We start from the raw sequence: 27,362 nt of genomic DNA on the forward strand, positions 1-27,362 counted from the left end.
TAGTCAGTTCAGTTTCTATCCAGACCATTAGAAATGAAAATAGTGCTGAAAAAAGTAATTGAAAGTCCTTGAATTTGATTTAATATTGTCTGTGTGAACCCTGTACATATAGTGTCCAAAATAACTATACCAGTTAGGGAAAGCACAGGAGACAAAATGATTCAGCAAGATTGATAAATGCTTTGGCCAACATTTTTTAATACATTGATTTTCCTCTCTTGCTTTCACGGACCTCCACATCCAGGACTTCAACAAAAATAACCCCAAACAGTAAAATAATAAATGATTAAAACATATTTGCTGTTAAAGACATTTACATTTGCATCTGGTACAGTGACTATTGTTATTGGCTTGTCACTCAAGTCTTTCCTACCGTGAGATCTAAACTGGACATGCCCTTACTGAGAAGTTCACACTGATTTAAGAAACAGATTCCACAAGAATCAAGGCGAGGCTTCCCAAAAGTAGCTTAGCACCAAAATGTAGGCTGGATTTTCTCAGCAAGTCATAGAACTTTTAGTACTTTTAACGTATTTTAATACCAAAAGCAGCATTCTATAACTGTGGGATTCCATTCCAATATATGGGGTAATTTCCTAACTCTAAAATCAGCTTCACCACTATGAGGATGGGGACAATCCTTGTGTGATTACAATGCAGCAGAGATGATCTATGCCTTAAGTGCTTTTGAGAAACCAGGCCTAGAACAGACCAATCTTACATGTCAACATTTGGATTATAGTCATCTATCAGTATTGCAATACTAAATATTTAAATGAAGCATGAAGTTTAAGTAAAGGGAAATACAATACATGCTTCATCACCATGGAGATATAGGACACGCCCCAAGGCCAGAAAATCTCAAATATTTGACCAAGTCAAATTGCTTCAGTGCTAGAACAATGGCTCTTCAGAAAGGAATTTCTTTTACAGAAATCTCCCTTGTCCCTTGTGCTCATCTGAAGGAATGGGATTGGTTCAGGCAGGAAGGAGGTAGCTCCAGTTACACTGTTATAAAATCTGATTTTTCCCCACCTATGTGACTCGGAGCCGGGTCCAGTCTACCAAAATGCATCTCTGACCTGAAACCATCTGTGTTCATTGGCTTACAGGTGTTACTATATAGAAGTCCTGTGGGTTGGTGTATGATTTGGAAAACCCAGCCCTGATTTTTTTCGGGACTGCCAAAACAGGGACAGTGAGGTTTTTTTTTTGTTCTTTTTACATGTTTAGTTAGCAATGAAGAGATCTGGGGGCCATAATTTATAAAATGCATCAATTTTGTGCTTATGACTCAATCCTCAATCTTATGACTCAAGACTTATTTTTTAAAGATTTTCTCCAATATTCTGTGACTATATGAAAACCTATAATACATTTCTATACATGTCCCAGGTATTAGTGCTGAAGATAAGATTTTTCACAAGGCCCCAGATCTGCATCACGCTCTAAATCCAGCCTTGCTCATGTTGATGCTCTTCTGAGATTAACAAAACACATCTAAACAACTGAAGGATGAATAGGTTTATCATCTGTAACGAGGATAATTAAATATAACAGATGAAATCTACCAACTACAAAAATAAGACTATTTCTACAATGAAGAACATTTTAAATGGGACATGTTATGATTCTTAACAGAGAGAACATCTTTGCAAAACATCTTTGTGCGCCACTGAAAGGGGTCCAGTTTGAAACTAGTAGTCTTCCAAAGACTGATCTTGAGTCAAATTATCGACACTAAAAAAACTGATTTATTATAATGTGCAAAGAAAGCTGAACCCAGATCTGTCAATAGATGGAGAATGTCGACAGAAAACATTTCAATCATGCCTACATAAGAGCTTGCTGTTGGATGCACACACACAAACATCACAGGCGCATGCACATAGACATGCGCATGGCCCCATGCAGGCAAACAGACACACAGACTTGGGAAGAAGTTGTTGAGGAAACATTTAACACTCATATACTCTCAGATTCAGTTCAGATTTGAAAATATCCGGAGTTTCCCCGTTATTTAAAAATCAATTACCAAACCAGATTTCAGTTGAAAACAAAAAGAAAGCCTGTTTGATTTCATGTTGGTATGAGCGGAATATAACCGCCCCGCCACATGAGCAGATCATTCGGACCTACAGCTTTCTGACCTACTAACTCCCCCTGGAGAAATTCGACAGTGCATCCATGGGTTTCAGCTCTCCTCCTAGACCAAACTAGGTGGTCTCTTCCGAGTGACAAAAAACCTGCGAGCCCTGCTGCTAAAGCCATGATAACAAGACAAAAACACAAACTCATACTGCACTACAATGCCAACCTTGACAGTAATAGACAACAGAGTGCATCGAGTATAACACCTGCAAATATTCCTATGAGCGAGTGACAGTGAGTGACTAATACAAACCAAAATCAAAAGTGACATACTAACAGGAGGGAGGCTATGATAACTTCCAAATAACTCAAGTGACTGGTGGCTACTTATAAACTGACCATGACTCAATTAAAAAGAAACAGAACACATGTTTTAAAATTGGCTGTTAAAAACAAGAGCTGTGGTGAAACTGGCTGTTACAGTGAACGGTCAATGTGAAACTGAAGATAGCTCATTGAAAACAGTGCTAGGTGTAAAGGTAAAATCAAAAAAAAAAAAAAAAACGTATAACGGAAGCAGGAGCTCGATAAAAACCGCTGCTACTTGTCGGTAAAACCTGACAGCTCAGTTGACGGGTAAGACCGACTGCGCGCCCCCGGCACAGGGGGAGGATTCACACGCGCTCTAGTCTTCGTCGTCTTCGTCGTCGTCCTCGCTGATGGGGTAGCCCCGGGCCGCGCTGTGGTGGGGCGGAGGGGAGGGAGGCGGGGAGGTCTTGGTGAAGAAGGGCAGGCGGAAGGTGGGAGAGGGGGAGCGCTCCTCGCGGGTGGGGCTGCTGTTGGGGCTCTGTCTGGGGCTGATGGCCTGCAGCATGCGGCCCTTCCCCTCCTTCAGCATGTGCTTCTGCAGAGGGGCGACGGGGAGGGGAAAGTGAAGAGATAGGGTTAGGACATCTGGGAGATCAACTGATCATCTAGCCAAGATAATGTTTTAGCCCAATTTAATAAAGACTCTGATAATTACTTTATCCACTTGAGTGCCTTGGACCTCCTTTTTTATTTTTGATCATTCAATCAGTTCAATGCAAGACATGAACTGCATTGACAAGACATAACCAAAAAAACATTTTATAAAAAAGACAAAGAGGTATGCACTACTGACTTGTTTGTGACTACTTTTAAATGATTTTCATTTTGTCCAGCAATTTTAGATAAATTCTGGTCTAGGATCAGTGTTTCCCCAAGTGCAATCCGGAGACCCCCAAGGGTCGTTTGAGGGGCCCCTAGCAATATGAGAAATTGTTTCATTTCACCAATATTTTTGCACAATGAAAGAATGTATGAATTTGGCTATATTTTGTTGAGTCTACCTTCAGTGTAGACAGGTAGAGAATTCTGTACAAAATCATATCTAACCACAAAAAATCTTCTCAAATGGGTGTCAGTGGTATGAAATCTTATCCATTAGTGGTCTAACATGGATCTATATGGAGGGTCTTGACATGAAAAACGTTTCAGAACCCCTGAGCTGGATATCTACAGATTGGAGACTAGAAGGTCGTCCGTTTAACTCCCCAGACCGACTGGAGAAATCTGGTGGGAAAAGTGAATCACTTACACTCCTCTGCCTCTGACCAAGGCCTTGAACTCTCGACTGTTTCACTGGAGCTGCTGAAAGGGCACCGGTACAAGATAGTGGTAGTACTGGCAGCTCCCAGATGCGAGTGTGTGAATGTATGTAAGGCTTGCCTCCCCCTGCAATATCTCCCCAAGGCCACGGAGGGTGTAAATAAGAATGTTTTCTTAGGATTAAGAGACCAAACAAAGCCGATGTCCTTCTCACCAGAGCGCCCTCGGGGCCGAACATCTGCAGGAAGTTGCCAATGAACTCCCTGGATTTCTCCTCCCACTTCTGGATAAGGTCGATGCTCTTCTCCTCCACCTTCTGGACAAACTCTTTGCTCTTCTCCTCCACGTCACGTACCTTCCTCTTCACCTTGTCCACGCGCTCCTGCAGATGGTACTTCTTCTCCTGATAGAGAGGGGACAGTAAAGGTGAGGAGAGGGTTCAGGTTATAAAAATAAGCGCTGAGTTCTGTTAGACTTCATCAGTGTTGTGCAAAAACCTTTTCAGTGCATTGTCTCACCACATAGAAGGCAAAAACAGCTCTAACTTGCAGTATTAAACTCAAAAACAGACATATTTTTTTAATAAACACAGGTGATGGTCTATTTAAAAATAACATGGTACATCAATAGTTTGTCCTCAAGAAGACCGTCCTCCAATGTGACCTACAGTGTTGTATATTTAGACTAAATGTATATTTAGAAACTAAGGCCCAAGCAAAAGACAAACACTTGACCTTTCCGTGTGACGACCACATATTCAGTGTGAATCGACTCATGACTTGGCATAAACTATAATGACAGAGTTCCAATGGAATATAAAAAGCTCTGTCCCACTAACTCACTCCTCTGCTCTGAGGTTTTACTGACAGTAACACAGTTCTAACGATGCTGAGCGTGTCGTACGTTGATGAAGCTGACGTTGAGCTCCTTGGCGGTGTATCCTCTCTGCAGGTTGCGTCTCACGTACACGTCGTAGTCGCGGACGATGCGCGTGATGATGTCAGAGGTGGAGATGCCCTCTGTCCGCTGGGTGGGAGCGAACATGCCTGTGGAGCGCGGCAGGGGTCGAGAGGACAAAACGGTCACAAGATACAGATGTACAGATCAGGGAAGTTCTCCATTAGTCTGGGGTGAAGTTGAACATAAGAGATGACTTGAGATCAGCTTCACAACCCCCTTTCTGAACTCAAAATAATGGTAGAGAAAATTGCAAAAACTACTCCTTATCACAGTTTATGGTCAACTTCACCCAGTGCCTTCCGGGGTTTGTAATGCGGAATACATTTTATCACAACTGTTTGCCTGTGTTATAGATTAAGGACACAAGAGGAATTTATTATCCGGAATCAATTTTCTGGTAACAAAGGCAACACAGTTCACACCCATTGTAAATACTATTTTGGATTAATTATCGATACACAAGGCTCCTTGGTGTGTGCGAATACAAGCTTATGGTCTTTTTTGTTAGCCATATAACAGGCATTTTTCCTATAAATTGATTTCTCAATCAAAGTTGCCTTCTGTGCAACAGAATTTGATAGCATTTCTGTATTCCAACATAAAATATTGAATGAGGTGGATGCTTTATTCCAGCATGCCATACAGTACCATGAGGACATGGGTGACTCCACTGAAAACTGCACTCTACGCTGTAATGAAATGTATGCCGCAGTGCCAGTCCTGGTTGCTATGGTACTCACCGGCCTCCTTGATGTGCTGGTAAACGTCATCGCTGCCCGCTGAGGAGTATGGGATGTCATCATGGGCCACAAAGTCAATCTGGAGAGGTCATTACAACATTTACAAACACGGCAGAGAGTTCCCACACTTATTTCACAAATAAATTCCAAAACGTTTCCATGACTCAAATTTCATGACTATACTACTGCAGTGAAATGTATAAAGCAACCTTTACAAATGTTGACATTGGTAAAGTGTCACCGCTGTGAGACTCTGCATTTTAATCTACTAATTTTTGTCAATTTTTTCTAAATGACTCCCGTAATTTTTATTTTTGCAAATATTATACATTTAGTGTCATTATTTAAAATTTCATGACTTAATGACAAAAAGTTTAATTATATTTTACAAATCTCCTGGCATGGAAAACAAATTGAGTGAAATTCTATACATTTTCTAGTATTTTTCTAACCCTGAGAACCTTGACAGAAGATTCATATCTATAAATTGTACAAAAGCAAAATACACAAAAACAGCAGCAAAAAGGTTACAGGAAATGCGGGGATGATGGCCGGCCAACTCACTGTTGGTTTGGAGAATATAAAATACAGAAATAGATCATTCTGCTCCAACTCTGTAATTGGCTCTTGGTGTCCCCAAACGCCTCCGAACCTCACCCACCCACGCATGATCTCAATAAATGAAGAGATTGAACACCTCCAATTACATTTTTCTTTTAACTAAAGTGTCTCTCGGTCTCATTCGCTCACCCGGTGTCTGGCGAGGAACTCCGGTGTTAGCGTCCAGGGAGCGTTCCGCACCACTTCATCCACGTAGCGGCAGTGACTGACCGCATCATAGCGCTCATCCTCGTTCATCACAGTGAAGCCCTTGTACTTGTGGGTCAGGTCATCACTGCACACTTTTAACCATAAAAAAGATTGTTACAGAAAACCTGATTTAAAATCGCTCAATCATTAATTCGATTATCAACAAAATGGCAGCCTCAAGAAAGAAAGATCAAGCATGAGGTTGGAGGTTTTGAAGCCGTCTGATGTTTCTTGGCACAAGTACAGCTGCTAAACACTGAAACATACTTAACCGATGGGGGAGAAACAGGCAGTGGACATTGAAAAACAATCAGGACCGTGTTATTGTTAGTTCAGCTGTGGGAATTATTGTGAGCCACAGCTGTATTCAGGAAGCTTCTATTTGCAAGGTTTAACAGTATTTTACTGTACTGCAGTGAAAGAACTGCACTGTTATCCTCCCGCTTTATAAGACAGGCTCTCCACACACTGACAAGAAGCTCAATGTGGTGGAAACATAAAATGTATGAAACTAAACTAAGAATATATAGCAACAATATCCCACAGTGAAAGCTATTGGACTATTATTTTGCACTGTCATACCAATGCTCTCTAATTGTTCCAAAATGTCCAAGTCCCCCTCTTCGGGAGTTGTAGTGGATCTATCTAGACTGTGTTCCTTTTTCAAGAGTTTCACACTTAAAAAGAAGAGGCTGGTAAAGTTCCGCTGCTGTGAAAGCTTCTATGAATACAGGCACACACACACACACAGACTGACACACCTACCTCCGACAATGAGGTGTGTGTTTGGGAAGAGCCCTTTAGCCTGCATGAGGGCTCTGGCGTGACCCGAGTGGAAGACGTCGAAGATGCCATCTGCGTACACCCGCACCGGCCTGTCGGCTGGGAGGAGAGAGGAGGGACACGCCATGACTGATCTCTTCTGTACAGAGGGACTTTAAAAGTGTATTTGTTTGTTGTTTGTTTGTTGATATGTGTGAGCATTAGGGCTGCCCCCGACCAAAGATTTTCCTAGTCGACTAGTAGTCGTTAGTTCAAGCCATTAGTCGACTAGTCGTCGCACGTTTATTATATTAATTTATTTAAATTTTTTCCTTTTTTTTTTTTTTAAAACACACCCAAGTCGCGGCTTCTCGCGGTCAGAAACACTGGTGAAATACACTCTGGTTCATGGGAAAAAACACACCCAAGTCGCGGCTACTCGCGGTCAGAAACACCGGTGAAATACACTGTGGTTCACCCAAAAAAAACACACAATAGGCGTAGGCTATCAGTCGCTTGCTTTGAGCCCCGCTGCTGTACAGAGCGCTGTCCGCTTGTTTATTCAAAGTTTATTAATATTGAACGTGTCGTGTGTCCAAATTGCACCAAATCCGACACTGCATGTCCTTGGGTCCCCAGCAATACACCCGCCAAGTGCAACCCTGGTCTAATAACTTTTTAACGACAAGGCGCAGCTCCCGAATGGAGTTTGAGGGGTTTTTTTTGGGGGGGGGGGTTTTCCCTGCGACTAACTGACCAATGAAAACTTGGTCAACTAAGACTCTTCTCATCAACTAATGTTTGGTCGACTATTAGGGGGCAGCCCTAGTGAGTATACATAAGAATGAGAGGAAATCACACAGGATGATCTGATTTTGAGGGGAAAAGAGAAGACTAAAGAAAGGAGAATGTGAGTGAAAGTGATTGGAGGAGAAAGGGATACATGAAAGGTCTCACAGGAAAGACAAAATGGCATCAAAGAGACAGACAAAGATAGTCAAAGCAAGAGAAAGAGAGTCAGAGCAAGTAATAAACCGAGAGAGACAGCGAGACTGAAAGAGCCAGACTCACAAGGCGTTCCCCTCTTGGCCTCCTCCATGCTGACTCTCTGATAGGGTTTGTCATCGGCTGGCTCCAGCTCATCTGCGAAGGGGGCGGGATGCTTCAGTCCCTGACAGACCCACACAAACAGAATGAGAAGATATCAGTGATCAAGGATTTTTTTTTTTTTTTTAATTCTGTATCTTTCTTTCTTCTGCCACAGTATAAAATATTTTCAACTTTCTGTAATTAGTTTTTTGGGTGCTAAAAGCATGCTAAGGTCTCAGCCCTGTGGGAGTGTGCAACAACATGCACTTTCCACTGAATCTTGCAAAGAAATGACGCCAACGTGGACACGTGACCTGACACATGATTCACACAGCATAATCAGAACTGATTCCAGATCTCTGCAGAGAACATAAGCTTTAAAACATCTGATGTGTTTAGCATGTGTACTCCAAGCCATATTGTTTTCATTTGCCTTCTTTCTATATGCAAAAATATGTTTCTCTCATCATCACTATAAATCTGTCAGTGCACTAAAACACATACACACACACAGACAGAAAGGAGGCAGATGTACATGCACACACACACACACACACACACACACACACACACACACAGCCTATAGAAATTGCTGGACAAACCCGCTCCTCAGCGACAGCCATAACTTGATCCACACAGCTCACTCACCACAGTACATCTGGGGACTTTTCCGGGCCTCTCTCCCTCCTCCGTCTCTCCATTGGACCCCTCTCTCCTCCTCTTCCTGGACAGCAGCAGTCGGCTGGAGCTGTGGGCCTCCATCCTCTTGAGAGCATCAGGGGCAATGGGGTCAAAGGTCATGATTAGCACAATTAAAAGAACAATAACACATATGCCGCGTTGCCATCTTCTGGTATGATGCAAGCAGGTCAAATGCCAAAAGTAGAAACTTTTAGGTAAAAAAGGATTTTTTACAGTTACAATAGCCTTCACTGGCACAGATATAAAGGTCAACTAAAAATTAAGCAAACACCAGCTGTTTCAACATAAAACATTTTGTTCCTAAATATACAGACAATAAACCATGTCCAGCCTTCAACACAGACTCTTGATCTCCTGTCATTTTCAAGGACTGTGGTCAGCTGAGTTCAAGTTCACTTCACATTCAGGATCATGAGAACCCACCAGCTAAACCAAGATCAGCTGTCCACCACATGAGGGTGTACTTTCATATTGTATGCAGAGGGCAGTAGAGATTGGTGAGCTTGTGATTTCAGTTGACTCTGTTGTTACATAACAGGCAACTGGACGTCTTCCCAGTGACTGGACACATTGAACCATATTTAAAGGGACACTCGTACATTTAGAGCTACTTCTGAGCAATACAAAACTCTGCTATCTAGTTTATCAACTAGTACACAACACATTTTTAGTTGTGAAGATGGTGAGTTTTATGTGTAGAATTTCAACGAACCAACAACTGTCCTCCTGACATTATAGAGGCAAGTGTTGTTTTGAGTAAATGAATGGGGTAACTAAGCTACCTGCTTTCTCATTAGGCTATAAAAGCATAACCAAATAAACAGGGAAGAGTCTGAGTTCAGTGATCAGTATCTTGCCAGTCTATAACTGCCTTCTATGTCCTGGTAGGGCAGCATTTTGACCTGAAATATTCTATGAATCTTAACATCACATCACCTTTTTCAAACAGAGTTTATCAATCATATCTGTAAACCTTCAAAGATCCTATCCAAAATCATGAGGCCACATCGATCTTAGCCGTGTGAATGCAGAGAACCATATCAACAATTTGTGCTCATTTTCTGTGTCAAGGGCTGCCGTGTGTCTATATAAGTTTCGGATTTCGGCTCCGCCCCATTCCAGGCATTCCATCATACCACCCAAACACAGGCACAGGTCGTTAAAGGGTGGGTTCATTATTATTAAATGTCTGGCCTATGTGAGTCATAATCCTTGTACCTTGTTCAATTAGTATCTAACTCTTTATAGCCCTTGATTGGACTTTATTGCTGTGTTTGTCAGTTTTAAAAGTGTGACTCAGTACACAGTGACGGACATGGCCGTTGATAGAAACAGGATGTAAGGTTCTGGTGGTGACAGCTACCTGACCTAGCACTGTGGACACAACACCCCCCGCATCTTTCTCTTAGCAGCTGTGCATGGGAGAGAGAAATGGGGGTGGGCTCCCAAAGTGACAGAGAAGATTTATGCGATTAGCTGAAACTGAAATGATTGGCTGAAAGTGGCTGCTATAATAAGAAGGCATTAAGAGCAACAAAAGCACGGTGCCAAGTCGTACTTGTTGAACCAGTTGATTGCACGCTGCACTACATAACAGTGTTCCCAATGTCTCTCTCTTCTTTGTCAACCTAACACACAGTCCACAGTCAACCAGACAGACAGAAAAATACACGAACCTTATGATCTCACCTCCCTAGTTAACAATAACAAAGCTTAACAACTTGCTTGCCATCTCGACTTTGTCTAAACTTAGTGCAATGCGAATCCCCTTTGGACCAAGGACAGAAGTGAAACCAGCGACCCAAGTCGCCTAACAGCTGACAGAGTGGCTGCACTAGTGGTGCAGCTGAACTACCACAGCCTGGCTTGCTAGACGCTCTCGCCTCTGGCAAAAGTCTTGAGAATCAATAACTATCCACGACTGAAATGTTAGCTAGCAAATCTCCAAAGTGATACTTTATAGAATATAACTACTGCTCACTTACCGTTCACTCTTTTTGTCAAGTATTCTGCTTTGCGAGAGTGGGCGGCTTTCTAGCCTTGGACAGCCAGCAGGCTAGCTAGCTAACTAACAAGAAAGCTAGCTAACGCTGCTAGCTACCTTCGGCTTACAGTGTTACTTGCTGTCAAGTTGATTGGCTTGTTAGCTGTTAGCTAGTTGGTTAGCTAATTTAACCCGCCTATACCAACAACAGTACAAACAACCCCGTGCGTCCGACACGTAACTTGTTAGCTACTCGGTGTGCTACAGCAGGGGTTGCAACTGCTAGGACAGACAAATTATCGGCAGTGACAGCTTGTACTAGACTAGTGCTGACAGGTCACCAGCACAGGAACTACAAAACTCCGGACAACCTTAAAGGAACTGACGCTACTCTTGCAATTTCCGGCTACATTGCGCCAATGCCCGTGCTGCCACCTAGTGGAGATTTATGGCGGACGCAAACCTCTTCATCACTGGACGATTCCACTTAATTGGACAATCAAGTTGATATTGATAGGTACTGCAGAGGTTACCGTGTAACTCCGAGAGGACAAGTGCCAACTGCAGGAAAATGTGAGCTGCAGCCACAGCTGCGTACGGATTACTGACATACCACCTTCATAATTAAACCACATAGATGATTATTAACTATTTTGCATTGCTCAACCAATCAAATATCATGCAACAATTTTCACCACCACTCCACCACCATAACCTTGTGTTATTAGCTTACTGGATGCAAGCACTGCAAACATGCATAGCTCACTTGGAACTTTTGCAGCAAGTCAAAGAGGAAATGCCTGCTTCTTCCAAACACCCGCACTGTTACACCATTTTACAACAGGGGAAATGAGTGCAGCCTTTAACACACATTGGTCACATTGGCTGCATTCTTAGAATTGTGGTCAGAGTTAGAAGTAAGTTGTCTTTCCTACAAATTTATGCTACAAATGCCACAGCTCACAGCCATTTTACTCAAAGTAATCTGAAATACTCATGGTACCGTCAAAGTGGGTACTGAGACAGGGATTGAAGGAACATTGACTGGGGGAACAGAGATTTGGTTAACATATCTCTGAGGAAAGATAGCATAGAGGGAACCTAGTTATGGAATGGAGTATATAGGGTTGAAAACATACAGTACAGCTGATCGTCTTGTGTCCTGCAGAGAGCTCCAGGACAAGGTATAATTTCACCTGAAGATCAGAGGGGCACATGCTATGATAATTGATACCTTGAGGGTAGCAGTAAAGTTGTGCAATGAAAGCTGCTGTAAATTGCTGTAATGCAGCTATTACATGCTGTGGTCTCCTTCATCGCTGATTTGACCTAAAATTCAGAGCATGGAGCAATAAGGCGATACACTGCCATTAAAAGGCATTAAATGTTGCCTAGGAGGATGATTTTGGGATCAAGGTAATAATCCCTTAAAAGAGTGTTTTAAGACAGTATAACTGGACTAAAAATCACAGCTGTACAACTGAATTTATATGGCAAACTTTTGATTAGAAAACGATGGAGGATTTATTCCTTGTGTTGTTATTTTGTTTTATTCATGGCTGCATTATGTTGCGTGCATCTGCATTCTTATTCCAGGCTGTTTATTTCCTTTGGTGTCATACTTTGCTTCCATTCAGGCAAATTTCTTACATTTACTGTCAGAATACCAAAATGCTTGTCTAGATCCAGTTTATCAGATGGCAAAAAAGCATAGTATATAAGTATAAAATATTGCTACTACACACAAGTAGTATGCATGTGCTGTAACTCTGATAAGTTATAGGAGGAACCTTCAAAATGGGGGATAATGTCAGATTTTTGAGGATATAATATGTCTTGGTTGCCCTACTTACACCTCTTCCGAAACAGACTGATTTATTTTGTGAGACTGTTTGTCTCAGCTTACAGGTATAGTAAATATATCACTTAACAGTCACAAGTATCCTTACCCTTCCATTTTTGTCATGTACACAAAGCAATTACAGTATGATGTTCACCATTAGCCACCTGGCAGAATCCTTCAGACTCCCTGTCTCCGTGAACTCTTTGATCACAGCCATACCTGCTGGTTTGGAGGATAGAACTTGCTGCACCATCCAAATAACAGACATAGAGCAGGCGGACAGACATCGAGCAAAATGAAGATGAAGAAATTCACTGTCACAAAAATGAGCTATAAAGATAGAACCAAACAAATACCAGTCAGCTGAAATAGAACCTCACCTGGCCAAGTGAGATATTTGGCCTGATCCGTCTCAGACTGAACATCTCCACCACATACTGGTGCAAACAATTCCAGTTCTTCATGCTGTCATTTGTGTGTAGCAATATTTCAAATAAAAATCAACCCATAAAACAACAGTAAATGGCCTAGTTACTGTACATTTTGTACAGTAAGCTCTAATCTAATCTTTGTTACCACTGTTGCTGTAAATGTGTCTCAGAGGCGTCACTGACAGTGTGAATGCAGCCACATCCACAGCTGACTGCACCAGAGACAAATCTGAAATAGATGAAGAAACGACATTAGGTTGAAAAGCTGTTGCACAAAATCTATAAGCTCAAGTCTTGAGGTGTTTATACCTTCCCCCTGTTTGTAAGACAATACACTTTTGACTTGTGATTTCTGCAGAAGTGTCTTTGTCAACTTCAGGCTATTCCTGTGTTTCCTGTGTTAATAATAAGATAAGAATTTCTTCACTTCAGTAATAAAATATTGATTATTAGAACCACATTTACAATTTGCATTAGGGAGGATCTCTTAAATATTAATACAATGCGTAACATACAGCTTTTTATCAATATGGCTGTTATTCTTAGTCAGCCAGGCTCATAGGTGACTCTGTCAGCAGTGGAGCTGAAACATACACCTGAAACATTTGACTCCCAAGGGTTACATGGCTACTGCACAAGAGCCTTAAGGTGTCCAGCATTCCCATCACCCAAAACTCTGTGGCTGTTGTACTCTTAGCTGTATTATTGTTGCCTGTCTTTTACTATCACTAACCTACATTGCAGCCTATTTACACTTGTAAAATGTGGGGTTTTACAACATGTGGTTTCCCAGAGGCCCATGAGATCATATATATATTGAATCACTTGCAATAGCTTCAGTCCACCACCTGAACCCAGAATGTGTGCTGATCTGAAGACACATCACACCAAATGTTTGACTATTGTTTATTGTCTTTGTTTTAGCGCTGGCCACATTGTATGTTTTTTGTAAACATCAACTTCCCTAAGAATTTCTTTGTGTGTTGAGGCGGCAGGAGAGCTGAGAGGGACGCAGCAGGGGAGAAACAGGAAAGGAGGTTCTGGTGGGATTTAATACTCGCCAGCTGGAGCACATGCGGCTCCACAATTCGAATTTGTTCATTTATTAAGATTCTTATAACTTATAACTGTGTATTTATGTTATCTAGAGATTCAGAAATATTAAGCTGAATCTGTTAAAAAATAAATCAAAAGTGACTTTCTGAAGGCTTTAAGCAACAATTCCCATGCCGTGTCAGATTGAATTGGTGTTTGGACAAGCTAGCCCATAATTCCTGCATATTTCTTAGACCCTTAAACAGCAGTTGACTCAGCTTCCCCTCTATTTTTTGACTTGCCAAGAACAAAGTTAAAAGGACATATCCAGCTGTTTTGGGAGAGAGGGTTAATTTTTACCTTGCAGGCATGTTTTGTCAAGAGTTAAGTCTACAGTAGCTGGTGCACTGCACCATATTTGACATATTTGGTCCACAAAACACATTCTAACATTAATGTTTGTCACCTGTAGATGTGTCTTTTATCATGATAGGAAAACGTCTGAGTGTTTTATTTTGAATGCATTAACTGAGCCTCCACTGATCACTTCACTCAGGACCATGACCCTACAGTAACAGCAAGCCCACAGACTGGACTGCTGCTGTTCCTCCAGGCTTTACAAGGAGACACAGTTTGTTTGAAGTTGGTCTTTTATCGCCATTTTCCTCAGCTTCATAGCCTGGTGTTCTAATGAGCTCTTCCACGTCCCCAGAGCAAATGCCTAAGGGGCGGAGTTACTTGTGGGTCAATGGCCAATGGAAATGGCAAGGCCCCAATTATAAGAGCAGTATTTATGAACTGTTATGTTCTTCAGCAGGCTAGACCGGGACTGGGGGAGATGCGACTGCAGGTGAGCGGGTTCAGTTTTTCTGCTTCATACTCCAAATTCTAAATAGCATATTGAATTTAAAACTAGAGTTCTCGACATAAATGAGGCAAACTTTGATTACCCATTTATTCTCTTACTACACAAGTAGGAAATAGGAGTTTTCTTTCATTCTTTCTTTCCTTTTTTTCCAATTTTCATCAGTTATCCTAACGGAGAGAAATACCCGTGAAAAAGAACTATAGTAATTCTATAATATTTTTTAGAGAATGCCATACAAATATCATGCAGCTACTACAGAGGTCAAATTATAATACAGACAATCCTGTAGGCTATGGTAATACCGCAGAAGATATATATATATATAAAAAAAAGACCAAAAAACAAAACAAAACCCATAAAGTACGATACGGCAACTATAAACTGACTATTAAGTAGCCTACCACAGACACAATATAAGTTCCTATCTGAATATTATAGTAATATTATAGTGATTTTCCGTTAAGGTAGTTTCTGCTTTATCGCCATCTTGTGGGTCATGTCATCAAGTAGGACAATTTGATGTCAGATGATATGAAAAATACTCTGCCATACAGAAGCGTGATGCAAGATATTTTTTGTGTTGTACTGTCAACATGCTACTGTGCCCAGATAAATGTAGGCTGCTATGTATACTTATATTAAATAGGCTTTTAAGGCAGAATGGAAAACAAAATCATAATAGGGTTATTACAGTACTACATGTGTTTGCCGTTGCAGATGTCAAGGATGATTTCTCAGGTTTTCCTGATGAGGGCGCTATGCTGGATACTAGTACTGCCAGGTCTGTTTGAGGAGTAAACCAAATGTGTGAAATGATTCATAAGAGTTAAAACTATCAACAACCAAATGTAGAATATTGTGTATAAGTTATCATTTGTCTAAGCACTGATCATGTGAAATAAGAAGATATTAGTCCTCTTCAATTTGACCCCTGTAGATACATGTCAGAAAGCAGAAAGTCTTGATAACACTGTCACTGCAGCCATGGTATAGTTTATAATAATACTTAAATAGTCCTAAATGCTTTGTAGAGTAAAGTGCTGTGTTATTTAGGAGTGTGTGTCTTATATACTCTCTTCCTTCCTGCAGGTTTGCTGGAAGCAACATCTCTGGTGAAAATAAAGAATGCTGAAGGTAGTAGGGGGATAGTTTGTGTCCACTTTCATGACTACTGCATTCTTTTGCTACAACACTATTTGTCACAAGTTACGTTTTTAAAGCAGAAAAAGTATCAAAATACTAATTGAGAAGATTTCTTGAATAACACCTAGTAAAGTCCATACTTTTTTATTTTTTTAAGAGTTGACTAGTGCCTTTATTAAGGTAAATGTATTTTCAAGTCATTAAAGTAGTGACTAAAAAAGTGCACCCATACCTCCTACAACTGATACAAGCTTTGTTGATACAAATAGTGGCCATACTCTAAACTGAGAGAAGGAAAAACTTAAGTTATTTAAAATGACTGAAAACAAAGTACTAATGAGAAATGAAATTGGAGCAAAATGGCTATGATTCCCCTGTTCCCTGACTCCCCTGTGATTTCTGCCTCCATGTTCTTGCACAGCGAATGCAGCTGCAGGGGCAGTAAGCATCGACTCTGCTCAAGCACACGACTTCCTGACTCATTCTCGACCCAAGAGGAACATTGAACCCAAGTGGTACCGCGGCACTCCTGACTTCCAGTCCTACTACCGCTTCTACAGCAGCATCGGACACACTGAAGGAGTGAGTTAAGGACGGTGTATAGGATTGAATGGGGATGAGCTTTTTAAAGGGATATCTCAGCATGCATGAGATAATAATCATATATACTGCCATAGGCATTGTCCTTTTATGTGATCCACTGTAACATTTTCTATTTGTTTTCTCTCTCCTACCGATGTGTCTGTCTTTCTCCATCAGCTCTATGAGATTGACAGGATCAGGATGCTGTATCAGCAGATGCGTCACCTGGAGCAGGTCCACGGCGCCGATGCCTCCAGTTACCAAAATGCAATGGGTGTCCTGACCACCACCGCAGCACCGACCACCACCACGCCTCCCACTACCACCCAGCCCCCTCCACCCCCCACCACCGCTGCTCCGACGCCGAACCCCCTGGCCGACGCCGAGGTGATCTTCCTGTGTAACCCCAGCGACGCGCTTTGCAAGCCTCAGATCGTCTACCTGCCGACGGGAGCCGTCCCGGTGCTGTGCGACCCGCGCTACAACCCGGCCTGCAGGCCCAAAACAGAGGAGGAGCTAAAAGCTGCTGCACCTCCCCCTCCACCTCCTGCCCCCAAAAAGTCCGTCCCACCTCCACCTCCGCCTCCACCTCCTGCCGTCACTGTCAAGGGTATGGAGTACGACTGCGATCCGTACTGGGACCCCGACTGCCTCATCGACCACCCTCCCCGCCCCATCACGGAAACGTCCACACCAGCTGCGCCCGTTGAAGAGAAAGTGGTGAAAGAGGAAGTAGCAGCAGCTGAAGAAAGTGTTGCTGAAGCACCGGTGGACCAGAAAACCCCCTACTTTGACCCTTATGATTTCAAACGTGACCTCTATGACCCCTTCCGTTATGCTGATCCAGCTCCCGAGCCCCAGTAAAAAAAAAAAGCTTAAAAAATGTATAGCCTACAATGCAGGGCAAGACTAAAATATTAAGTCACAGGCTCAATCCAGGCAGGACTGTTTCAGAGGACAGGCAAACGCACAATATTTGTATGCTCATTGTTTGTCCAAATCACAAATTACACTGTATGATGTCATGTTTGTATGTGTGTGTTCATAAAAAATATATGCACAATAAAGTTTTGTGCCAGTTCTTTGTGGTACAACAGCTCTCTAATGGTAAGAATAAAATGAATCACCAAATTGACTCAGAATATACCAGGGAATAGTGTATGTGTGATTTTATGTTTAATTTGAATGTAATCAGTATTCAGGCAGCTATTGTTTATGTGGCAATCACACAGGTTGAAAACAAAAACATGAAATGGGCCTTATTGCCGGTTGCCATTTGATTCCTGAGGCTCGTTTATTTTATTTCACTTTTCCTGACAATAGCATTAAGGAAAAGAAAAGCAGGCTACATCGTTATATTTGATGATGCTCTCTGGTTTGTGGTGAGGATAGTAATGGCATGCCTAGAAAAGAATACAGGCATGCAGTTAGTAGAGAAAAATAGTTTTTGTTTGTGTAAAATATTGAACAGATTAAAGGAGGTTGAGGAAATAAAGGAATCCATGATATCGCAAGGTTCATTATCTGCTGCAGGTCCAACTTTACTTTTTTTAGTTTTCAGAGAGCTGGTATGATCCCTGGGTCACACTCCAGTCCGGTAGGTGGCGGTAAAAATGCTAATTGACGTTGTTTACCAACCGCTGATAAATCCACCGAAGAAGAAGAAGGACGACGCCGAATAACTGTCTCACTTCCAGCATCATCACCAGTTCAGCACCATCACTTCTGTCCAAACTTAACACCTCGTAAATTGGATTCTGTTGTTATCTGGCTACACACAGTTCAGATCTGACATCAGGTATTTGAATGTATACTCTCAACTATGTTGCTTTTAAACGTGTTTGGGAAGTATAAAGCGGAGAAGCTCGTCCGTTTATTTGCGATGCTACCGTTGAGCTCAGCTGTTCCTTCTGTCTAGGCCCGCGGCTGCCATGGAGATTAGCATGCTAATCCAGCTAGCTATCTATGCTGTGTGTGTGTATTCGATAATCAGATTATCATCATATAGAAAAACCCTTGACCCGGCAGAAGGGCTACGTAGAATGAAGCACCCACTAAATTAGCACGTTATGATGAAGAAATAGACACAAAGGTGAAATGGAGACTATAGGCGTGAGTCAGTGAAACAGCTCGGCAGTGACAGTTGAAATAACGTTCAGGTTTGTCTGCAGTTCTGAACGTTAGATGGAGACTTTCTTGAGCATTTTATATTATGGCCTGTCCAACTATTACGGACATACCCAACAGAAATGTAATAGGCTCAGGACATGGATTTGACCAGTTTGTTGCTGTTGTGTATGTATTCTGGCATACATCATTACAGACTCATTAGATTTAAAATAATCTATTGAGATACTGTGTTTAGTACAAAATTCGATATTAACTGAATCTCATAGTGACATTATGCCTAGCCTGAATAACTCTGGAAAAATGCACCGTCTCAGTCATTAATAGTTAGCCATGACATTATGGAAGAGACAGATAAAGAGAACATTGTTGTCAACTACTGTCTTGTGTTCACATGTTTCCAATGTGACAGGCCCAGGGCTACTGTGCCTGATAAGCTGCCTGTTTGAAGTCTACTACTAAACTACGGATCATTAAAAAATCGAAATTGTAGTACTGATTAGTGCCATTTCCAAATTGCATAAAGCTAACGTTACTTTTTTTATTAGAAGGCAATAGGTATTTATTATTATTCATTAAAAATCCAGAAAAAACATCAACCACCATTGTGGACAGTTTTTAAAATGCTTAAAAAGAAATGTCGATGTAATTAAGCTGTTTCAACAACTATAAAAAGATTATTGTGCAGTTTTTAGGCTTTTGTAAATGGTCTTACGGGACCCCTTGGCATAGGGGTCTCATTGGCCGTGTGCTGATTCACAAATTAGTGCTGGTTGTGAAAAGACCCCAGATGATCACACGGATTTACAGGGAAATTAAGCCAGTATAATAATAATCATAATGTGATACTTTAGTGATGCCTGTAGAGAAACTCTCTTTTCCCTTGCCCCCCTCCACAGGGAGGTCAGAGGTCAGGCTCAGCTACAGGACAGCCGTAGCAGAGCTGGTAGAGATTCAGTGTCTTGCTCTAGGACATTTCAGCAGGGCGGATGCTTACCAACACTGGAACTTTAACTGTAGTCTTCCGGTTGAAAGACAGTCTCCCTCCTCCCTACAACTGAATACATTTAAATTAATAGATCATATATGATAACAAAAGTGTACTGCTACATAAGTAAATAAGAGAGAAAAAGTAGAAACGATTTTTATACTTGAAGACAGCAGCAATTCAGAGTTTTCAGGTTATGACAGAAGATATAGAATGACTCTACTATCCCACCCTATTGATCACTCAGTCTTCACCACAACCACTCCTTTCTGTTTCTTTCTGACTTTCCTCCCTCCTCACGTCTCCCTCCACCCCCCTTCCTCTTACTCCCGCAGCATGTCCGACAAGAGCGAGCTGAAAGCTGAGCTGGAGAGGAAGAAACAACGGATCGCCCAGATTCGAGAGGAGAAGAAGAGAAAAGAGGAGGAGAAGAAAAGGAAGGATGTGAGTAGACGGAAATGATAACTTGATAATGATAATGTCCCTACTGTACTTTTCCATTTCTCACTGAAGAAAACCTTCCAGCTCTTCTCGTTCTCTTTCCCTCCCATTCGTACTCACGGTTTTAACTGAACTTTTTTCTGTACTCTGTAGGGAGACTCTAAGCGTGCAGTGGACGTGGGCGGCGGGACTTCCTCTGGCCATGAAGACTCTGACCTGGAGAGGAAGAGGAGAGAGGCAGAGGCTCTGCTGCAGAGTGTTGGCATCACCCCCGACATCTCCCACGGTAACGGCACACACCAGCATGTCTCTGGCTTTTATTTACCCCTGCTTGTCTTGCATCACTTTTGGGTTTTCCTCTATTGATTGCAGTGTTATTAAAAAAAAAAAAATCTCCTCTAACCTGTGCTGTGCCTCAGTCACTGCCTGCTTTTTTTCCTCTCTCACAGTTCCTAAGCATTTTACCTGACCTTTTTTTGCATGACACCTAAATCTGCCTGCCATTTACTTTCATTCTCTCTTCTCTCCCCTTTGTCTGTCTTTCTTCCCTTTTGTGTTTTGACCTCCTCACTGCATGCAAACTCGTACACTCACTCACTCACTTACTCCTCCCTCCCTCCCTCCTTCGCTCGCTCACTCACTCACTCACTCACTCACTCATTGGCACACACACACGCTCGCACGCACGGTCACACTAACAGTTCTACCCCTTAGGGTAGTAACAGAAGATACGTGTCTGTTTCACTACTTAGTCCCCGCCCCCATGTCTCCCTCCAACAAATCAGTGGGAAGCGATGCAGGCAGCCAAGATTCTGGCGATGGAAACGCAGGACCCAGGTGTGTGTGCGAGAGAAAATGGCTTGGTTTAGGTAACTCTTGTGAAGTAACTGTACCTGCATGCCAAGTGTGTGTATTAACAAGTGAATTATACTTGATGAATTCTGACCTGTCTCCTCTTTGCCTTGTCACCGGCACGCTGCTGTTTCTCAATTAACGCTCCCTCTATTCTTCTTCTCTCCCCTGTCTTTCTCCCTTTCTTTTTGCCATCTTCCTCATCTTTTACCTCACTTGTATGGCTCACGTTTTGCCTCTGTCTTGCTCTGTCTCTTCACTTCTTTCATTCTCTCACCGTTTTTTCTCCCATACTGTCAACCTCTGTCTTTCTCTCTGTCTCTGTCTCTCTGTCTCTCTGACTAACACCGTCTGGTGGTTTGGCTGTATAAGGACATTGCATTGGGACCCTGACCCCTCCACTCTGCAACTCCACTCCGACTCTGAGCTGATGGGGTACTGCTCCTCTCCTCTCTCCTCTAGCTCATCTTCCAACTTTTAGTGCTAGAAAACTATTCAATTGTTTTTTTTGTGTCTGTTTTGTTTGATCTGTTTGTGGCGGTTGGTGTCATTTCATGTTAAATGTGTCTGTATGTGTGTAAGTGTTAATAATATGTGCGTGTACATCATTATTTATGTTTCCATATATCTGAATTTTGCATTTGGTGCTGCATTATACTATGAACCTGTGTGTGTATGTGTGTTTGTGTGTGCTTATTCCCATGATGCTATGCCTAGGCGTGGAGCTATGAGGCTGTGTATGTCCAAAGTGACCCAGGTGGACTTCCTCCCTAAGGAAATGGTGTCCTACTCCAAGGAAACACAGACACACACTGAGGCACCGGCACCCATCGAACAAAAACCAGGTAAACACACACAAACATACACACGCTCCACTCTCCACCTTGACTGGTACAAACTGAATCAAATCTGTGTGTGTGTGTGTGACAGAAGAAGAAGAGGATGAGGAGATGCCTGATGCCCCAGCAGCAGATGACACCCAGAAGGAGGAGGAACAGGGAGAGCAGGAGGAGGACGGTAAGGATAGGAGTTTGAGCTTAATCTACTGTTCCACTCATTGTAAGTTGTTCTTGATAAGGGAATCGGCTAAATGCCTAAAATGTAGAGGTGATGGGATTTTCAGCTCGCAGAACACATTTGGTGAAGGTGCTGAATGTTTAGTTAAATTCAACATTGAATTCTTTTGCATCTCTTATTGAATTGTGCGTGTATAGACTCTCCCAAGGAGCTGACCGAGGAAGAGAAGCTGCAGCTCCTGCACTCTGAGGAGTTCTTGTTGTTCTTCGAGCGAGGGAGCAGGATCGTGGAGCGAGCTCTGGCTGAGCGGGTGGACGTCTGCTTCGACTACAGCGGGAGAGATCTAGAGGATAAGGAGGGGTGAGACATAAAAAACGCTGTGTTTATGTGTGGACCAGATAATTGGAAATGGATAGAAATGGATGGACAGATAGATAGAAGTGACTCTCTTTGTTTCTCTGTCTCCCTGTCAGAGAGATGCAGGCAGGTGCGAAGCTGGTTCTGAACAGACAGTTTGCAGATGAGGTCTGGACTAAGAACAGAGTGGTCACCTGTCTCGACTGGTCCCCCCAGGTACGTGTGTTTGTGTGCGATACTTTATCGATCCCCATAGGGAAATTCATCTTTTCACTCGCCCCAGAACAGCATTCCTGGAGCTGGTAGCGTGTTGACTGTGAGTGACTGTGTGTGAATCATACAGAGAGCCTGTATAAAATGAACTTTTTAAAGATTGCTGTCTTGACTCCTTTCGTGACTCATGCATGATTCTTGCCTGGTTCCACTGCGGCTCCTCTGCATCTCTAATGATGCCTGCTGTGTCCGTCTCAGTACCCAGAGCTGCTGGTGGCCTCCTACAACAACAACGAGGACGCTCCCCATGAGCCTGACGGAGTGGCGCTGGTCTGGAACTTGAAGTACAAGAAGAACACACCCGAGTACATCTTCCACTGCCAGGTAGGACAGACCTAGGGAAAAATTCACACGCAATAGCCCTGCGAGCCATTGGAATGAGGAAATGTTTTCATGCTTAAATTGATACAAGGACTGATAGTAGATTTAAGTCTATTTTGAGAATGTTAAAAGTTTAGTTTAGTCTAAATTGCGTTGTATTCAAACATTCTTCCTCCTCCTCCTCTTCCTCCAGTCGGAGGTGATGTCGGCCGGGTTCGCGAAGTTCCACCCCAACCTGGTGGTGGGCGGGACTTACTCCGGCCAGATCGTCCTATGGGACAACAGGAGCAACAAACGCACCCCTGTCCAGAGAACCCCCCTGTCTGCAGCTGCACACACAGTAATGCACTGGAGCACACACACACACACACACACACACACACAAAAGGCAGCCATGCACCCACACACATTCACAAGCCACTTCCAAGATGTTCCAATGCGATTCACACAGCTATGTGTTTTCTGTGTGTCTCTGCCAGTATTTTGTCTCTGCTTTTTGTGTGTATCTTTCTCTCTGACTGACTGTGTAACTGTGCTCTGCTGTGTCCAGCACCCAGTCTACTGTGTGAATGTGGTGGGAAGCCAGAATGCTAACAACCTGATCAGCATCTCCACTGATGGCAAGATGTGCTCTTGGAGCCTCGACATGCTCTCCCAGCCACAGGTACATTGCACTTGCATGGATAATTTACATGCTGTTGTTGTTGTTATTATGAATCTGTTTTTCTTGTAGAGTTTTTTGTAGATTTGGGGGTAGTTTTGGTTCTGAGACCCAGGTTTTCCCTAAGGTCAGTTTCAGTTGCAGTAGGTGTTGCAGTTTAAGGATGGCTCCAGGATATATGGACAATTGTGCAATTGTGTTTTTTCCATTTACATATTTCTGGATTTTGGGGCTGCTGTGGGGTGCCACTGCAGCTAAATGAATGCCAAGGATTATTTTTAAGTATCATTGTTGTCGTTATTGTCAGTATTATTGTATTGTTTTTAATTCCTTTTTTTTTTTTTTTTTTTTTTAAATATCTGGGTTTTTGGGGACATAGGCTTTTCATTGATAATTATCTACTTTGTTTCTGTCTTGTGTTTTTTTTTTTTTTTTTTTTAAAGAGTAACTAAACCCCAAACTCAAATCTGTGTAAAGCCTGACATCTAATTGCCATCTGCTATTGGATGATCTTTGGTGCCAGGTGATGTCACCAGCTGTTGAACTTTATAGAAGGTGACATCACACAGATGGCAATTTCAGTAGCATGCTTTTTACCGTTACATATCAGGCTTTACACAGATTTGGGTTTGGGGTTTGGTTACTCTTTAATCAACCTGTATGATTTGTCAATGAGCCCTGTGTGCAAAGAGAGTGGGAGGCTGATGGGTGTGCTGCTGTGTGTGTTTTCCCTGCAGGACAGTCTGGAGCTGGTGTTCAAACAGAGCAAGGCGGTGGCTGTCACCTCCATGGCCTTTCCTCTTGCCGACGTCAACAACTTTGTGGTGGGCAGCGAGGACGGCTCCGTCTACACTGCCTGTCGCCACGGCAGGTGTGTGCCTATTTTAGGGTTACAGCCAGGATGGGAAAGCAACATCGGCCACCAGCAAAACACTGGAAAAGTCTGACTGTGGCCGGTTTTGAATGTTTTTTTCTCTACCAGCCACTGTGGCAGATTACTAGCCATCGTTCAGAGGTCCTTTTCTATTCTAAAAAAGCTCATCTGACTGGTAAAAAATAGTGAAAGTGGTATGTAGTCAGTGGGTAGTCAGTAGAGGTCATCACAAGTCTAATACCTAGCTGTGTGTGTGTGTGTGTGTGTGTGTGTGTGTGTGTGTGTGTGTGTGTGTGTGTGTGTGTGTGTTACAGTAAGGCGGGCATCACTGAGGTGTTTGAGGGCCACCACGGGCCGGTGACCGGGCTGAGCTGCCACAGCGCTGCAGGAGCCGTCGACTTCTCTGACCTCTTTATCTCCTCCTCTTTTGACTGGACCGTCAAACTCTGGAGCACCAAGGTGAGACACACACACACACACACAGACGCACTCACACACACTAATACTGGATGTCCTCTCTCTAAAGATGAATGGTTTCTCCCTCCTTGCAGAGCACCCGTCCCTTGTACTCGTTCGAGGACAGTTGTGACTACGTCTATGATGTGATGTGGTCTCCCACACACCCTGCTCTGTTCGCCTGCGTCGACTTAGCCGGACGCCTGGACCTGTGGAACCTCAACAACGATACCGAAGTACGCACGCACGCACGCACGCACACACACACACACACACACACACACAATGTATTGAAACTCCATGTAAGACCTTTCCTCCACTTGAATTTGAAGTTCAGTTCCAACCTTTTATGTGCAGAGTAAATCATGACCTTAATGCCCTTGAGCTGAAATTCCTGAAATGTGACTTTTTGGAGATGCAAGGTTGTCTGACGGTGGGATCGCAGCACTCCTGAACATGCATAATAGTCAGTTGGTGTGTGTTTTTTAGGTCCCCACTGCCAGTGTGTGTGTGGAGGGCGCTCCAGCGCTGAACCGTGTGAGGTGGGCTCACTCCGGCAGAGAGATTGCCACCGGCGACTCGGAGGGCCAGGTGCAGGTCTATGACGTAGGGGAGGTGAGACGTTATCCCTTCTTACTATTATCATATTCTCCTTTCTGTGTCTATTTTACCATTCATCAGTCATCACTACTTTGGGTAAAGCAAATGCAGTGCGCCGTGGTACAGTCTTCATCAGCTTATAGATCTGTGTAGATACCCTTTAGCTTCCCTCTCTCTGACACGCTGCCCCCTTTGTCTGACATGCTGTTTGTTGTGCTGCAGCAAATCTGCGTGCCGAAGGCTGACGAGTGGACGCGCTTCGTCAGGGCGCTGGATGAGATCAACGAGAACCGAGAGGAAGCGGAGGAGCTGGCCGCCTAACGCCCGGTGGCACGGACGCCACAGCGACGGCCGCATATAAATCGCACTACAGTACACGACGCAAACCCGACACTGCCGAAGGAGCTGAGCTCTCCTTCCTCCGGCTTCCAGCTTCCTTTTTTCCAACTTAACCGGAACATCGACTGGTCTGAGATGTGCAGAGCTAGAATGGCTAGAACAGACAGTTTTTTTCGACATGTTTTAGACATGGTTTTAAATGTTTAGAGGTTTCTAGTGTTTGTTAGAACAATGAATATGCCATGTGCATAGCAGTAATAGTATAGTAACCGCAGTTTAGCTAAAGTTGAAAAGTTCAACTGAGGAATACTTGGATGTGGCTGTCCGTTCTATCATTCTAGCTCTAGGATAACATCCTCAGGGCTCCAGACACTGCTCTTCTCCTAAGGCCTCAACCAACTCAGCCCTTTTTTTAAATATGCAAACCTTTGTACTTGCACCTTTTTATTACCATTTGAATGTTTTTACATGTTTTAATATTTTCCTGACACGTGTTTGTGCACATGGCTGGCGAAGTGTGTTTCAACAATGTGGATGATGACAAGCTAACTATATCTTCACTATCAAACCCCCTTCAGCCTCAGCAGCACTTGAATATGACGGCTGGCTAATCCACTCACACATGCACACTCTGGCCTGTGCAGAACTGTGTCATCCTGAAGTTTTAACCACTACAATATTTAATATTTATTCTGGTGGTTGCACTTATTTAAACATTTCATGTACTGTAAAAAAAAAATGCTGCTTTGTACTGAAAGCTTGAGTAGTACATCCCTGACATTAGCACTACAGCCAAGCTTTTTTACGAGGCAAAATGTTACTTTTCTTGCCTTGAAGTCGTTGACACTAGTTACAATTTAGAAGTGCTGTTTTTTTTTTCTGTACCAAAGCTTGATTACGTTTTATACTCTGTACCTGTGTTTTGAGTAGTACAAAACTGGTTCCTGACTTGTCCTCAACTGAGGTTTGAAGATGAAGGCCTAAAGCTAAGAGGTTGGAAATTCATTTTTAACCACAGACCTTGAGTTGGGTCCTATTCAATTTCTATGATTTTTTCCGTCCAACTTTCATTCCATCCAGAATGCAGCCTGTATGAAACTGGTTCCAGTCTCACCAGGCTGGAAACAAAAGATTAGTACATTTGAAACCTTTTGTCCTTGACTTAGTGTTTAACATGAGCTAAAAATGCACTGTAGCAACCATATTTAATATCAAGCGACCAAGATCAGTATTCTACCTAGACCTATTGTACTGTATTTTTCCCTACTATTGTTCCCAATACAGTCAATGGTTGCACTTTGTCATTGAAATAAAACTCAGTCATATTAGTAAAATTAAAACCATATGGATGATTTATTTCAATAAAATACAATACAATGGATGAATT

The 27,362-nt window shown here is 42.8% G+C and overlaps 3 protein-coding genes across 6 annotated transcripts; 2 read left to right on the plus strand and 1 right to left on the minus strand.

The window, feature by feature from the left end:
- Nucleotides 1–176: 176 nt before the first annotated feature.
- pcyt1aa (phosphate cytidylyltransferase 1A, choline a) lies at nucleotides 177–11,065 on the minus strand. Its single transcript, XM_071922098.2, has 9 exons — nucleotides 10,769–11,065; nucleotides 8,730–8,846; nucleotides 8,064–8,163; nucleotides 6,996–7,112; nucleotides 6,171–6,322; nucleotides 5,421–5,499; nucleotides 4,624–4,766; nucleotides 3,935–4,123; nucleotides 177–2,995 (listed from the first exon to the last, which is right to left on the minus strand). The coding sequence occupies exons 2-9, from the start codon at nucleotides 8,841–8,843 to the stop codon at nucleotides 2,777–2,779; spliced, it is 1,113 nt and encodes a 370-aa protein (XP_071778199.1). The 5' UTR covers nucleotides 8,844–8,846; nucleotides 10,769–11,065; the 3' UTR covers nucleotides 177–2,776.
- Nucleotides 11,066–15,670: 4,605 nt separating this feature from the next.
- and3 (actinodin3) lies at nucleotides 15,671–17,533 on the plus strand. Its single transcript, XM_071922112.2, has 4 exons — nucleotides 15,671–15,725; nucleotides 16,034–16,078; nucleotides 16,524–16,669; nucleotides 16,847–17,533. The coding sequence occupies exons 1-4, from the start codon at nucleotides 15,671–15,673 to the stop codon at nucleotides 17,531–17,533; spliced, it is 933 nt and encodes a 310-aa protein (XP_071778213.1).
- An 843-nt stretch (nucleotides 17,534–18,376) lies between these two features.
- LOC139929275 (dynein, cytoplasmic 1, intermediate chain 2a-like) lies at nucleotides 18,377–27,316 on the plus strand. 4 transcript variants are annotated; one of them, XM_071922130.2, is made up of 17 exons: nucleotides 18,377–18,467; nucleotides 20,120–20,228; nucleotides 20,379–20,511; nucleotides 20,978–21,062; nucleotides 21,450–21,512; nucleotides 21,795–21,922; nucleotides 22,008–22,094; nucleotides 22,292–22,454; nucleotides 22,568–22,667; nucleotides 22,923–23,048; nucleotides 23,239–23,385; nucleotides 23,596–23,709; nucleotides 24,444–24,577; nucleotides 24,895–25,039; nucleotides 25,132–25,272; nucleotides 25,526–25,651; nucleotides 25,859–27,316. In XM_071922130.2, exons 2-17 carry the CDS (start codon nucleotides 20,121–20,123, stop codon nucleotides 25,955–25,957), a joined length of 1,899 nt encoding a protein of 632 aa, XP_071778231.1. In that variant the 5' UTR covers nucleotides 18,377–18,467; nucleotide 20,120; the 3' UTR covers nucleotides 25,958–27,316. The 4 variants fall into 4 exon arrangements, with proteins under 4 accessions (XP_071778231.1, XP_071778232.1, XP_071778233.1 ...); XM_071922131.2 differs by lacking the exon at nucleotides 21,450–21,512; XM_071922132.2 differs by lacking the exon at nucleotides 21,450–21,512 and having other exon boundaries at nucleotides 21,011–21,062.
- Nucleotides 27,317–27,362: the final 46 nt, after the last annotated feature.

Source organism: Centroberyx gerrardi, chromosome 13, assembly GCF_048128805.1.
Source record: "Centroberyx gerrardi isolate f3 chromosome 13, fCenGer3.hap1.cur.20231027, whole genome shotgun sequence".
Taxonomy (NCBI): domain Eukaryota; kingdom Metazoa; phylum Chordata; class Actinopteri; order Beryciformes; family Berycidae; genus Centroberyx; species Centroberyx gerrardi.